The 16,883-nt window shown below is 41.0% G+C and overlaps 1 protein-coding gene across 1 annotated transcript in view; it reads right to left on the reverse strand.

Moving 5' to 3' along the window:
- si:dkey-215k6.1 (transmembrane protein 132D) overlaps window positions 1-16,883 on the reverse strand; it is a 685,562-nt gene that overhangs the window by 36,779 nt on the left and 631,900 nt on the right. Inside the window, 3 exon segments of the mRNA XM_034170963.1 lie at window positions 2,111-2,188; window positions 3,716-3,847; window positions 5,701-5,764. Of these exon segments, the coding sequence (XP_034026854.1) occupies window positions 2,111-2,188; window positions 3,716-3,847; window positions 5,701-5,764 (274 nt within the window).

Raw genomic sequence — 16,883 nt, forward strand, 5'->3', positions numbered from 1 at the left:
CGACAAACTGACTCTCTGTGAAGCAAAGAAGAGGTGAGGTAAGTCAGCAGTTACAACAATATCTTTCAAAAGACACACGCTATCAGCAACACATTCAGGTCTGTATCTTTTTTAACTTTATGCAAATGAGCAGCTTCTCACAACAGGTGGAGGATCACTTATCCGCACGCCACAGCAGTGAGAAGCAAGCTGCACAATTCTCATCACAATTCAAGTATACTGTGTAACAAAACACCAAGTTACTATCAACAATTAATCAAACACTTAATTACCTTTAATGTGTGCTGACAGCATGTGTCCCTCACCCTTCCTTGCTTCATGGGCTCGATGTGTCAAACCCAGGCGCGGTCCTCAGCGTCTCACAAACGAACATCACAAGGTCGAGTTCCCGGCAGTTCTGCTTGAATCACACATGCCTTAAATGCAGAACGCCATCCAATTATCTGCTTCAGCTGAAAGTCTTTAAGGTTGCATGTGAGCACCAGTCACAGGTGCTACACATGATGTTGATGAGGGTGAGGATTCTTCAGCCAGCATCTTCTCCACAGACAAATCAGTTCTCATGCCACCTGAAGAGCAACGAAAAGAAAAGAACACCAAAATATCCAGCCACACCCCCCAACACACAACACACAACACACAACAGAACAACCTCCTTTCCTCAGTAAGAGCATTGAAGATGGGTCATGGCTGGGTCTTCTAGCATGACAATGACCCTGTACGTGGTCAGTAAGAAGCATTTCAAGGTCCTGGAGTGGCCTGGCCAGTCTCCAGATCTGAACTCAATAGAAAATCTTTGGAGGGAGCTGAAACTCCAAACCTGAAAGATTTGGAGAAGATCTGTATGGAAGAGTGGACCAAAATCCCTGCTGGAGTGTGTGCAAACCTGGTGAAAAACGACAGGAAATGTTTGACCTCTGTAATTGCAAACAAAGGCTACTGTACCAAATATTAACACTGATTTTCACAGGTGTTGAAATACTTATTTGCAGCAGTAACATACAAATAAATTATAAAAAAAAAATCATACATTGTGATTTCCAGATTTTTTTTATTAGATTATGTCTCTCACAGTGGACATGCATCTAAGATGAAAATTTCAGACCCCTCCATGATTTCATGGATGAGTCAAATTTTCATGATGGAGCTTTTTTAACTCACTATTCCTATCCTTACTCCTTAATTTCGTGCAGCCATCACGGAATGAATGTAACCGGATTCTTGCTGCCGTGACAAAAATGAGGCGCTTTTCGTCACAATATCACGAACCAATAGATTAATGTATATTTCGTGCTGCTGAAGCACGACTTGCCGTGAGACCAGATGGAAATTACACGGTTTAAATTTTAAAATGGGCTTGTCAAAAAAAAAAAAAACACATGAGAAACTGGAAAAGCATGAGGAAAGCACTTAACACTAACAATTCCTTAATTTTGCAACATTATTGAGTGTTCACAGCCCTATTTGTCAGAGGTAACACAAAGTCACAATCAAGGCATTCTCAAGTCTTGGCAGTGGAAGTCCCAAGACTTGATGACATTTTAACTTCACTTCATTTCTCATACCTTCAAGGCATTACCCATGCCCATTTTTAGTACCAAATTTATATGTGTGTATTTTACTTAATTATTTATGATTTGTCATGTAACATTGACAAGTATCATCAAGATCAGTAGGTTAGTTTTGAGAAATTGAAAAAAAAAATAAAAAGAAAGGGAATGATATGAACCTATCAGCACAGATGTATAATGAGATCTTCCACTTGATGAGACATTGTGAACCACCAGGTTTTGCAGATACCAGCTGATAAGATTTGAAGTAACAAATCAACATCTTATAAACAGAAATGTGTGAAAAAATAATGTCACTGATGCAGCTTAAGCTTGTAGGTGCATGGCATTTGAATAAAAAAAGGATTTTTGACAAACCACCAAAAATCTGTCATTCTAAAGTTATCCACTTGTGATAAATTTAATTTAATTTACGAACCCACAAGAGGTACTTTGTGCCACCATTCACTTGCCATTGTGCACACCTAACCTCACCAGAACTTGGTGTTTTAGCTTTGAGATGATTAAGTTAACATTAACAGTATAAAATGAGAACATACCTGTATGGTGGTGATTCCAAGGTCACGCCCAATCAAGATCCGCCCATCTATCAATCTTGCAATACGAGGATCCTCTACCTGTCGAACATAAAACAGTTGACAATTACTGTATTCATTTCTATTTAATCAGAGCTTCTTTCTAGTTTTTCCTGTGAAGTTTCAGCTTTTAGCCTCCATTAATTCTGTGAAAAGTTTAGTTTCAATTATGCTCGTATGTCACAACTGTGTGCTGATATGAAAAGGCAATGTTCATTGTTCCAAACATGACTTTGTTGAAGATTAGCTGATGTGTGAGTGCATACCCTGGTGTTGTCTTTTACCATATCCACTGTCTTGTGAAACTGTTTTGGGTCTCAATTGAAAACCACTAAGGCAGACCAGTGGTGTGTCTGCAACTTTAAAAATTACCCATCAGTCTGTTGGAGCCAGGAGATACATGGGCATTACCGTGGCTTCATCCATTTGCTTATGTCAAAAGCAATAAGGCACCTGCGTGCTGACACATGCTCAGGAAAATGTCTGGTGTGATCTTCATGCTTCAGTTTCAGTTGGATCTCTTAATCTTTGACACAAAGTCTTTCCATTGGTATCCAATGATTCTCTGGTGAGACAAGGTCCGAAGGTGCAGGTTTTCTTTGCAACCACCCACTCCACCAGGTTATTTCAATGATTAACCAATTCCATCTGCTCAAAGTGATGTTAATCAGTGAAATCACCTGGTGGTGTGAGTGATTGCAAAGAAAGCCTGCACCCTCTCTGCCCTCTCTGGAATGAGTTGAAGACCTCTGGCCTAGGTCATTGGTTTGACCCCAATTCTTACAATCATACCAGCAGTCTGAAGCCTTGGACCTTTGTGCTCTTGCAAACTTATCAGCATTGCCAAAGTTATTAGCATTGCCATTGACCTCACAAATCTAAAAGTGTTTCCCACATATCTTTCAATCTCAGGAAACACATCTGGTGATGTACAAGTCAGTGCCTAGAACAATGAATCTCTCAACAAGTTCAATCCTCACCCAAGTCAGACAAACTGTTGGCAGTTGAGTCTAGTTTGTCAGTGGAAACCTTGATCTTACTCTTCATCTGGGACACTCACAATCCGAGTGTCTAGAATGCCTAGAACAATGAATCTCTCAACAAGTTCAATACTCGCACTCGCCCAAGTCAGACAAACTGTTGGCAGTTGAGTCTAGAACACTCACAATCCAAGACAGTGACTCCTCACCCAGCTTCTTGAGTACTGCAAACAGCGTATCCACAGATTCCATGAAGATCAAGGCATTGATCATAAAGTAAAAGTCAGTGAACCTTACCTTACCAATAAATACACACAACTCACTGGACTCCACAACCTTACTCAACATCTAGTGCATGCAAGCAGAGTCAGGGCCATATTGCCATGATGGATTGACTCCAAACTTCACTTGGTGATGCCCATGATTTTCCCTAACATATTTGTGTTCCTGCACATCCACAATACTAACTGGGTAATTATTTAACCACAGTATAATAAACATTACTGTAATTTCTGAGGCATTTTTTTTCTGTGTGCATATAGACAATACAAGTGTTTGAGTTTACATGTGCAAATGCATATATATATACCTTTAGCTGATCTAAGACTAAGTGAGTGATATCGGCTTGCCAATCTGCTCCCAACATGTAGACCATCTCTCTTCCAGGGTCAGAAGGTTCTGTGACGAAATGGGTCAGAACCCGCACCAATGCATATTGGTACTGAAATAAATTAATACCCACACACACTTGTTAACACTGAAGAATACACTGACTTTTATTCAACTGTAAAAGCTTGTGTGATAACCAAGAAAAGAATAGTACACAATTATTTTGCACATTTCCATGTGTAGTACGTCGTCACTACCAAAAAACAATCTGACAGACATGATTATATAGTATGTAGTAGAACAGCAGTATTAACCCGTTTATGCTCAGATTTTCTTTTTTTTTTATAGGTGGAAAAAGTTGCATTAGTACAACCCCAATTCCAATGAAGTTGGGATGTTGTGTAAAATGTAAATTAAAACAAAATACAATGATTTGCAAATCTTCTTTAACCTATATTCAATTGAATACACCACAAATACAAGATATTTAATGTTCAAACTGATAAACTTTATTGTTTTTGTGCAAATATTTGCTCATTTTGACATGGATGCCTGCAACACGTTTCAAAAAAGCTGGGACAGTGGTATGTTTACCACTGTGTTACATCACCTTTCCTTCTAACAACACTCAATAAGCGTCTGGGAACCGAGGACACAAATTGTGAGTGTCATGACTGGGTATAAAAAGAGCATCCCCAAAAAGTTCAGCTGTTCACAAGCAAAAATGGGGTGAGGATCACCACTTTGTGAACAATTGCGTGAAAAAATAGTCCAACAGTTTAAGAACAATGTTTCTCAATGTTCAATTACAAGGAATTTAGGGATTCCATCATCTACAGTCCATAATATAATCAGAAGATTCAGAGAATCTGGACAACTTTCTACACATAAGCTTTCTACAAGTGCAAGTTAAAAGTCTACCATGCAAAGAGAAAGCCATACATCAACAACATACAGAAATGCCGCCCGAGCACATTTGAAATGGACAGACACAAAGTGGGAAAGTATGCTGTGCTCTGATGAGTTCATATTTCCAATTGTTTTTGGAAATCATGGATGTTGTGTCCTCCGGACAAAAGAGAAAAAGGACCATCCAGATTTTTACCAGCGCAAAGTTCAAAAGCTAGCATTTGTGATGGTATGGGGTATGGTATGGGGGTGTGTTAGTGCCCATGCCATGGGCACTAACACATATGCGATGGCACCATTAATGCTGAAAGGTACATCCAGGTTTTGGAGCGACACATGCTGCCATCCAAGCGTATTTTTCAGGGATATCCCTGCTTATTTCAGAAAGACAATGCCAAGCCACATTCTGCACATGTTACAACAGCGTGGCTTCGTAGTAAAAGAGTGCGGGTACTAGACTGGCCTGCCTGCAGTCCAGACCTGTCACCTATTGAAAATGTGTGGTGCATTATGAAGCGCAAAATACGACAACGGACACCCCGGACTGTTGAACAACTGAAGTCATACATTAAGCAAGAATGCGAAAGAATTCCATCTACAAAGCTTCAACAATTAGTGTGCTCAGTTTCCAAATGTTTATTGAATGTTGTTAGAGGGAAAGGTGATGTAACACAGTGGTAAACATAACACTGTCCCAGCTTTTTTGAAACGTGTTGTAGGCATCCATTTCAAAATGAGCAAATATTTGCACAAAACAATAAAGTTTTCAGTTTGAACATTAAATATCTTGTCTTTGTGGTGTATTCAATTGAATATAGGTTGAAGAGGATTTGCAAATCATTGTATTCTGTTTTTATTTACATTTTACACAACGTCCCAACTTCACTGAAATAGGGGTTGTACCTTTGAGATTTTTTTATTGTGAGTAGAAAATGACAGTGATACACTTCGGCAACAGTTGTTGCCAGTGGGGCAAAATGGGTTAATTATCTTTACAGTCTATTTCAGCCATTAAGAAATAAATGGTGTCTGATATGAAAAGCAATTACATGATACCTGTAGGGTGCAGCCTTTGCCCTTCTTCTCGTCATCGTCATCATCTTCACTGTCTCTGGTAGGTCTGATATGAGAATAGGTAGGACATGAATTGGAGATAAACAGATGAGAACTGGAGACTGAGAGAGAATTAAAATAATGGTAATTAAAATACCATGTTATAGACAAATCTGGCTAACCAATAATATGTTCCCTGGGGTACATACACATGGTTTAACAGAAAAAAAAAACCCCTATGCCATTTGTGTATTTTTGATGAATTTTTCACTCCTATGGAGTATGTACGCAGAGTTCAGTGAGCAAAAGTCCTTTCACATATTTGTTCACTCCACCCAATCAACCAGCTGATTTTAATGAGGGAATCAGTGAAATCATGTATTTGAGGTGCACTGGTAGAAGCAGTACATGATAGCACATTTACTCAGTGAAGTTGTGGTTTTCCACCTCTGCATGCATGTATGTATGTTTGTATATACGTATGTATTATCATGATCAGAAAAGTTTGTGTATTTTTTTTAATTTACTGATTGAGTTGGTTTTCCAAACAGTTATAAAACCTATCTTGATCAAGATGCAAAATGTCAGTAGAACATCAATGACAACTTTAATTAGTATTGTATTGTAGTTGTATTGCTATTGTATTGCATTGTATATATTATCTGTGTGATCGCATTCTGTTTTCACACTGCCATTCTGAAACTAATAAGCAAACAAGGATCTCAATTCTACACCTGTGATATGGCACCTGTGGGCCCATACACACATAAAGATGGAGAATTGCCTCTTTACCCAATAAACACATCCTTGCAGTGTAAGAAGCAGATGATATTACAAGAATCCTGTTCGTATTTGGCAGTATCCCCATCGCACATGTCTGAGAATGTGTCCTAAGTAGCACTTTTGCTTCCCTCTGAGACACTCGTTTGGGGAGATAGAGGTATGTTGTGTTATTTGTGTGTATGTGTGCATACTTATTGTGGCTATGTGAGCAGAAATTGGCCAAATCAAAAAAATAGGCTCCACAAAACAGAATGGATTGATAGCAAGATGGGGCATGGAAACAAAGCAGAACACACACACACACACACACACACACACACACACACACACACACACACACACACACACACACACACACACACACACACACACACACACACACACAACCAAAGAAGGAGAAGGGCCTTTATTGTCATTGCACATACATATGTCCAACAAAAAAAAAAAACTGTCCTCTGCATTTAACTCATCCTAATTACACTTATACACAATCCAGCCACAGTCTGTCACCCAGGGACGAGCTCCACATGTAGAGACACTGCATTCGTCAGGGGCAGGAAAAAGAGCAGACCCTAAATAAGCATGGTTTTTATTTTTGATTGTGGGACGAACCTGGAGTGCCCGAAGGAAACCCACACAGACCCGGGGAGGACATACAAACTCCACACAGAAAGTTGGAAAGCGAATTCTTGGCCTTCTTGTTGTGATGCATTAGTGCTAACCACAATGCCACCTTGCCGTTCTGACATGGTGACAGGGTGCATATGCATGCAGTCGTCGATCAGCTTGTGTTTCGACTTTGGCAGTTGCTCAGTGTGCACTAAAGTGTGACACTTTATCATCCCCTATTCACTCATTCATTTGCTGCTGCGTATCCTTTTCATGGTGGCAGTAGACCAAGTAGCTCAACCTGCACATCCCTATCTTCAGCCATAACTCATCCTGGGGGATCCTGAGGTGTTCCCAAGCCATCGTGGGAATATAATCCCTCCAGTGTATACTGGATCTTCCCTGCGTCTCACCCTGTTGAACGTGCCTGAACAACTTCCCTAGGGTAACAACCAGGGGGCATCCTCACCAGATGCCTGGACCATCTGAGCAGGCTCCTTTAGATGCGATCAAACAGTGGCTCAACTCCGAGTCCCTCCTGTCTTGTTGTGTACCTCTGAATTTAGTTTCTATAGTCTATGTCTATGTCTGTTACACAGTTTGACGGTGTCCAATAAATCACTACATCAGATATCTGGCTCAAAATCACTTCTCAGAAATTACTTGTTGCATAATATAATCCTTCATTTTCTCATGGTCCCCCTGTTTGTCTGTTTATCCAACCATCTCAATGTCTACGGGTGTAGGCCTACTTTATGTACCTAGGTATAAGAAGAACTCAGTGGGGTGTACAGTCTTTGCATAGTGTGCACTAATTTTGCAGTGTCCTGGGTGACTGCTCAAGGGGAGTTTGGTAGGGTTAGACCATACACGTGTGAAGTGCCTTGAGGTAGATTTTTTGTGATTTGGCACTATACAGTGGCGTAGCAACATCAGCATGGGCCCCAGTGCAAGATATAATGATGGGCCCTTGTAGTTATTAGGAGTACGTGCACAATCACGCACATGCATGTACCCACACAATGAGGTCTATATAGATTTTTTTCTGTAACTTCCAATACATTTTTGGGTGGTTTTTTGTTTTATCTTTATCAGCAGGGGTGCTAGCCAAGTGGTTAATGCGCTTGGTTTCAGTGCGGAAGGTTCCAGGTTCAAATCCCACCCCTGCCACATTTCTCTATGTAAGGGCCCTGTCCCACTGGCGTTTAGGAGGATTTGCACATGAAATGAGGAGACAACAGCTGAGCGTCCGCAACAAAGGTGGGCGGAAATGACAAATGTGGGAGGATCAGCGAATACATGAGGAGGAAAAGCGGATATAACAGGGAACAGAAGCGAAGGCGACCGCGGAGGCGCCCCATGAGGGGCACAGCGGCCGTGATGCACTCGCTCCTTCCGTGCCCACTCTGTCTGAATGCACGACATACCATTTGTGACTGTGATGTGGCTGTGTTGGGCATGCGTCATATCTGTTTTGCACGCTGTCCTGGTCCGCCGCCAAGCCGTGCCAGCCCGTCGGTTGCGGATAAGATGCGGGTGACAGGGGATATGCGGCGCGTTGGTTGTGTATGTCCTGCGTATGTCTTCAGTATGTGTTCAGGCAGTGATGCGGATCAGCAGGATTTTTGAGCCGCTCAAAAAATCCTGACATGCGTGCCTCTGCGGATGATCACGGACGTGTTCGGATTGTGGCCGACTCATATAGGAATGTTACACGGTTATTGCGGTTGTTTGGCCAATGTGGGCCACTTTTGTGTGCATTCCATCCGCAAATCCTCCTAAACGCCAGTGAGACAGGGCCCTAATGTGGAGTTGCGTCAGGAAGGGCATCCGGCGTAAAACCTGTGCCAATTCAACATGCAGATCCACCTTGGATTTGCTGTGGCGACCCTGTGTGCAAACAAGGGAGCAGCCGAAGGGACTTACTATTGTTTTATCTTTATCAAAGATAACTTTTCAGTTATCTGATTATCTGTTATCGAAGTTAATTTTTTGGTTATCTGTGCCCACCACTGCTCATCATGCATCAGACAGCAGGGGAGTAGCTGTCTATTTCATGTTGGTGCTGAAATGACTACAAAAATCATTTTTCTTGCAAAGAGTGCACCCAAACATGATAAACCTTAAGCAACAAGAGTTGATAATAAAATTAAGCCTATAGCATGATAAGACAGAAGAGAGGTATTGATGTTTTTTTTTTTTACACTTTATTTAAAGCTCTTCCAACCAAACACCTTCACAGTTGCATGAATTTGATCCCTGCACTGGCACGCAATCTGGCACGCCAATGAGTAAACTTGTCATAAACTGTGCATGAACTGTGCGCAGCTGCATTCCAGTGTGCAAAGAAAATTGTGAAATGTTCAAAACGTCTGGCATGCAATAATTTCGTGAACTTGTCATAAACATTGCGCAACAAATTTAAAAACACTGCATGTCACTGTGTGTTGTTCTGCACAGCGCATCTGAAATTTTAATTGAGATTATGGTGAGATGTTGCATCGATAATAAACATAACTTTACAGAAACATTATCTAACTCATAAGAAAGAATGAAAATTCAATAGTTTTGCCAAATCAGTACAATATAAATAGTTACCCTTGAGACAAGATTCCAAATGTTCTCCACCACATGACGTGCATGAGACAACCTGCAGCTGTACAGAATTTCTTTGTGATTCTGGGTGCACTGAGAGAATGATTTTATCAGCAAAGTTCTGAGAGAAAATGTGTCATCAGCTACAAAATTATTATTTTAAATGGCAAATGGGCTGCATTTATATAACGCTTTTCCATCTGCATCAGACACTCAAAGCGCTTTACAAATAATGCCTCACATTCACCCCGATGTGAAGGTGCTGCCATACAAGGTGCTCACTACACACCAGGAGCAATAGGGGATTAAAGACCTGGCCCATGAGCCCTTAGTGATTTTCCAGTCAAGGATCTTCTGGTCTCAAGCTCAACACCTTAAGCACTAGATCAGCACCCCCCCCCCCCCCCCTTTTATTTTACATAGCATGGCATCCAGAGGGACAATGTGGGACACATTGTCAAGACAAATTGCACGGCAGTGAGGGGTTTAAATTCGTGCAAGTGTCAAGGTCCGTTTAAAACACAGACCTCTTGTGAAACTGGTGCACAGTGGTGTTCAAACAGGGAAGGGGCATGCAATCCACCACAGTCAAATTATTATAAGATACCCCAAGTTCCATAAAAAATGCCTCAGTGGAAAGGCATCTTGTGAGCCTCGTGCTGGGCAAAATCCTCGATAACATCCCCAATGTCCAACTCCTTGGCTTTTCAGTTTTCAACAGGGGCACCACAGTGGACAGTCCAGTCCCCCTTCCTGTTCACACTCTACACCTCAGACATAAGGCTCTGGTCACAGTCCAGCCACCTCCAGAGGTTTTTGGATGACTTTCCCACTGTGGGCTGCATCAGCAATGACCAGGGTGCTGAGTACAGGAGTGTGGTGGACAGGATTGTAGAGTGGTGTGGACTCAACCACCTGCAGCTCAACATATGTAAGATGAAGGAGCTGGTGGTGGCCTTCAGAAGATGGAAAACCTGTCCAAACCCAGTTACCATTAATGGAACTGAGGTGGACATTGTGGACTACTACAAGTGCCTGGGTGTCCACATAGACAACAAACTGGACTGGACTATAAACAAGCCTTTATTGTCATTGTAATTTACATTGCAACGAGATTCGAGTGCAACTCCAAAAGTGATTTTCTGAGGTGTGAGTAATTGTTAGCCAAATAAAAGATAATGAAATTTAACAACATAAATTATTTAAATATATGTACAACTAAAATAAAATGTTGACAAAGAGTAAATGTAAAACGAGAATTATGTACAACTGTGGAATAATATTGCACGGGAAAATATTGCATAAGACTACAAATATTGCACAAGAACTTTGAAAAGTGTAGATTAATGTTGTTTGTTATTACCTCCGCCAAGGAGGTTATGTTTTCGGTCACGTTTGTTTGTTTGTCTGTCTGTCAGCAGGATAACTCAAAATGTTTTGAATGGATTTTGATGACATTTTGTGGAGTGGTTGGAAATGACAAGAGGAACAAGTGATTAAATTTTAGTGGTGATCCGGATCACGATCCGGATCCCGATGCTAATGCATTAGCATGTCTGTGGCATTTTCAATGTTAAAAGTTAGCATTAAGCAGTTGCAGCTGTCATCACGTTCAGGTGCATTTGTTTTCAAATTGTAATATTTCTTACATTTATTTTTGTTTATATATTAATAATCTAATGATTATTATATACAATTTTAGAGAAAGAGACAAAAAGAAATAGATCACTGTGCCAAGGAGGGAATCTCTTTAGGGTCAGTGACCCTATGGCCTTGTTCAGAGAAGTGTTTCATAAATGTTAAAAAATTAATATATTTGCAGTTTAGTTGAATAATAAATTGAATTTTGTCTCATTTGTTTTTGTCTATAAGCACGTGCAATATCAATATCAGTGCTCAGATGACAGTAGCTTCTGGAAAAGGTGGAAGTTGCAATAAACTGTGATGCCAAGTGCTAAGGATACATGCTGTCCAGTCACAGCAGATGAAACTTTTTTACTACTGAGCAAACATCATTGTTAGACTTTTTTAGGTTCAATGATTCCACGGCGTGTAGATGTTATGGCGTCAGTGACCCCATGTCCTTGGCAGAGGTTTGCACTCTCTGAGTGCTTCTAGTTGTTCAGTGCAGTGATTGCTCTGGGGAGAAAGCTGTCCCCGAGTCTGTTTACCATAGTTTTGATTGACCTATAACATCGGCCCGAGGGTAGTAGGTCAAACAGGTGGTTGCTGGGGTGGGATGTGTCTTTGATGATGCTGGCAGCTCTGCTGAGGTAGCGAGAGCTGGCAATGTCCTCCAGGCTGGGCAGAGAGCAGCCAGTGATCTTCTGGGCTGTGTTGATCACGCTCTGCAGCGCTTTCCTGTCTGCTGCTGCTGCTGCTGAGCAAGAACCACACTGTAATGCAGTATGCCAGGAAGCTCTCGATGGTGGCTCTGTGGAACAACACCAGCAGCTTTTCCTCCAGATTGTTCCTCCTGAGCACCCTCGGGAAGTGGAGTTGCTGCTGGGCTTTCTTCACCACCACTGTGGTTTTCAGTCCAGGAGAGGCTGTCAGAGAGCTGTACTCCGAGGAACCTGATGGAGCTGACCATTTCCACTCAGTCCCCATGGATGTAAAGCAGGGCTGGGTTAGCCCTGCTCTTCCTGAAGTCCAGGATTATTTCAAGGCGCTCAGTCCTGGGGGTGAGCTGGAGTCTGTGGTGCAGGTGTCAGAGAGGAGGATGCTGAGGAAGCTGCTCAGCATTCTGGACAACACCTCCCACTCCCTGCATGCCTCACTGACGCCCTGTCAGAACACCTTCAATCACAGACTGAGGTGCACCACAGAACGCCACAGGAGGTCTTTCCTACATGTGGCAATCAGACTGCATAATTTCTCCCCCTTCTGCAGGATGAATACATAACAAACAGAGTTATTCAGAGTTATGTCCAATGCCACACCTCTTGTGCAATATATCTTCCAAAAATTTTGCATAAGTCTGTTGTACTTATTACAAAAATGATTGATTTCTATTTAATACTAACACTTTCTGTAATTGTGTATTTAACCATTTACTGTTTCAGTATTCTGGCAAAATGATTTCCTTTGGGATAAATAAAGTTCCTCTTTATCTTTATCTTTAGCTAAGCCACTCAGCTGCTCCCGCCCCATGGAGCTCCTCAGGTATGTCTTGATCATGAGCTAATGCCAGTTTTAGAAAATCAGAAAGTGTCTAATTTAGTCATCTCTTCTCTTGTTTCTTTTCTGTCCTTACTGTTATAACTGCCGGATTTATGTTTGTAGGAAGACATTTTTTCTGCAAGGTCTTTGGTGTCACTAGTTGTCATGAATCTAGCTAAATCATTGGTTGACATGGAGGCATATATTTTACCCAGCATTCATCACTGCATAGCATCTTATGAAATACCTCAAGAGATATTACATTATTCTTTTAACTGAATAATCTTTATTGTAAATGTATCCTATTATTCATTAAAAACACACCATGTTGAAATATATTGCACTTAATTATTTCACCAATTGGGGAACCATGACAGAGATAGGTTTGCTTCAAGGCTATAAGGTAATGAATCAGCTGTGTAATGCGTGTACTTTTATGCATGCTGTGCTTGTCACTGTGACAGTGTAAATTAGTTCAGACAAATTTCCTTGTATGTCCTCGGTCTCTGTTTGTGCCAGGCCCCAGTGTGACGGCGCATGCTGCACTGTTTATCCCTACATCACTGACACTACATAAATAAAATAAATGGAATTGAACTGAAATTGCAGTACAGACTGCACAACAAAATCAGAAAGGCTGCTTTCATGGAATCTTGAATGTGTATCTGGTTTGTTTTGACTGTGCCATTCAATGAGCACTATCACAAATTCACACATGCAATGGCAGATATAAACAGAGCCTCCCACCCCCCAAAACACACAACGAAATCTTGCAGCTGCATCTTGCACCTTCTCAGCACATATGCACTGGATCATACATCGAGAAATGTGCCACATGGCCTAAATTCCGACGCTGACGCTCCCTCACAATGCATGTGATCCTCTTCATCTTAATATCCTTAAGTAATCAATTCAGTTTAGTTATAGTGTGCCAAATCACAGTTGGAACAATCTGCAACCACTCATTTGGCACACAGTCATTTCAGTGGTACCAAAGGATCTTCTGAAGAGATCTGGTACCAAACACATCCAGTCTTCACCTTAACCAAAGGTTGGCATCCAAGTCTCACAACTCAACAGTAGGACAGGAGGCACCAAGACCCTAAAGATTGGATCTTCATTCTCCTACTAAGATATTTGTGCAGTTGAACTGAGAAATACAATACTGACTCCAGTCCAGCTGGGGGGTGATAGAGTTGGAGACCTCTGTGACACAATATGAGTGGGGAGAGGAAGAAAACCGCTCTGAGTGAGAGCAGCAGGTAATTAGTGGATTTTTATGACCTGTTTGCACCATTCATTCACTGACACACAGAGCCAAGGGAGTCAGAAGAAACAGCTCAAGGATTCAATGGAAGATGCTACTGGTATGATTTGCATTTGTATGATTGACATTAAAGAAATCACGAGCGTGTTGCCCATTGGGATCCACAGGCTTTTGATTGGGTAATGTTTAAAAAGTTAGTAGTTGACATTTTTCAAAGGTGGTAATAAGTGATGCAAAGTTTCTATGAGTTGGAATAGTGTGAGTCCAAAATGTTTTTATAACCTTAGACCTCAACAGCTTTTAAAAGAACTCAACCCTTTTGTTTAGTGTTAATTATGTAAACTTTGAATGTTAATTTACTGTCTTAATGTATTTATAAATTGCTTATGTTCTTGTTATCATATACACATTATTATTATTATTATTATTATTATTATTATTATTATTATTATTATTATTATTATTATTATTTTATTTTATTATTATGTCTATTTTGTCATTTGATTTTAAATGGACCACAATGGAAATAAGTGTTCTCACTTACTTGTGTCATCCATGTATTTTAAATCTATTTACAATATTATGTACTTTTATCGAACTTACTAAATAAAATCAGGCACACATGCACGCATGCACTCATGGTTTTAATATAAAGATGATTTACTACCCCTTGCTTGAATGGTGTGTGAGTCCAGAATGTAATTAGCAACATCCATTGTTCTGTGTTGTCAGCTAATATTCGTATTTTCTACCAATAAAATAGTCCTATCAATGTACCATTTTGGTTGCATTCATCCTTAACCAAAAATACATAAGCATACAAAATGGCAAATGTCAGCTCTCCCCTGTTTGTCCATGATCACAGTTACATGCACGCGCACACACACAGAGCTTTTTGTCTTTCCTCTATTCTGCCACAAGCAGGTGCTTTTATTTTTACACTCCAACAAACAGAGACAGTGGCGGAAGAGATCAAATGCATGACTTTTTCACGCATCATAACAGCAACATGACACTTTCAGTCATGGTACCAACAACATGACACTTAACTCAGTCATGGTAATGGCAGCATTACATTTAATTAAACTGACTAAACTAATTGAATGGCAAAAACACAACAAATCAGTAGCAGTAATAACACTGTTTATCTAACATATTTTCGCAGTGTTCATCCCTGATCCAAAATACTTCAGTTTACAGAGAAATGTCAGCTCTCCCAACTCTCTCCGTGATTGAAGCCACACACACACACACACACACACACACACACACACACACACACACACACACACACACACACACACACACACACACACTTACAGAGGCCACTTGGCTATTATAATATAGATGTTGCTGACAGCAGGTTAAGTCAGTTTCATTCACGTTAAATGTCAGCAATAATGATGATAATGCTGTCTGACTCCAGATAACTATTAATGAGGAAATATGGTTGTTGTGCTTTTCTTTTTTTCTGGAAGTTATCAACCTATTCAATAATACTAACAATAATTATAATAATAATAATTCAATAATAACCTATTCAACCTCTTCAAGAATGCAACTGCAGAAAAGAATGAGTTATCCCGAAAGTCTGTTCATGTGAAACCAAGTATTTTTTAAGTTTGGGTAGGAGCTGTGTGAGATCAGACATAACTTGGGCAGCATGGTGGCTTAGTGGTTAACAAGACAGCAAGAAGGTCATGGGTTCAATTCCCACCCGTGGCCTTTCTGTGTGGGGTTTGCATTTCCCCCCCATGTTTGTGTCGGTTTCCTCTGGGTGCTCCATGATGACATGAAGCCGGGACAGCATGCGGCGATTAGAATCCTCCCACCGAAAATAAAAACATTACTTCCATGTGATACTCCAGCCATCACGGTGGTCCTGAAGTTGGCAAACAAGAAAAAAGAAATTTCCCTGGAAAGGCACTCCGTCTGAGGGACTGCATGGCCCAATGTCAGCAAACTTTGGGCGCTTAGTGGCCCATGCAGTGTTATGCATACACACACACAGAGCTGAGTGATAATTACAGCCCCGTGCCATATGTCATTATGTTCACCATTATAAACAAGCAAACAAAAAAGTGTGAATGTTAAACTCAGAATTTTAGGCCCTCTTCACACATAGTGTGAATATGTACAACTCAGGGCCACTCACGACAAAACAGCTCGTATGAGCGAACCACAAAACATCATACTGAAGGGCAGGCATGCATGAAGCATCACATGTGTGGCGCACACACGCACGCACGTGCGGAACACAGCGCTCCGGTCTGCCATTCAGACATATGGAGATCGGGCAGTCTGCATCACCTTTTATGGACATCTGACAGCAGTCTGTGTCATCTACATGCGCTTTGGATGTGATCTGACAGGTGTGGACAAGGCAGTCTGTCTGCACTCCGACACTACAGGCCACACCTCTTTTCCTCCAGACTGCATTGGATTATGGCAATATTTGCTGTATCGGGCATGCTTCCGGCATATTCTTGCTTTGTGTGACAGGGTCTTAAACTTTATAATTGTCCCGGTCTCCCTTGCAAAATCTTGATCTCAATGGGACTAACCTGGTTAAATAAAGTTTAAATTAAATTAAATGACAATATTGGAATCAGCAAACACGTCTCATAACTCCATTAACACTTCCCAGGCATCTGTCAAACATAAAGGCAGAGGACCCAAAGACACAGATGTCACTGCAGAGATAAGCAAATGTCTCTACAACTTCAAGTAGCATTAGAAATGGTCCCAATACTGCCAAACTAGAGGCTTT

This window comes from Thalassophryne amazonica, chromosome 5 (genome assembly GCF_902500255.1).
Source record: "Thalassophryne amazonica chromosome 5, fThaAma1.1, whole genome shotgun sequence".
Taxonomy (NCBI): domain Eukaryota; kingdom Metazoa; phylum Chordata; class Actinopteri; order Batrachoidiformes; family Batrachoididae; genus Thalassophryne; species Thalassophryne amazonica.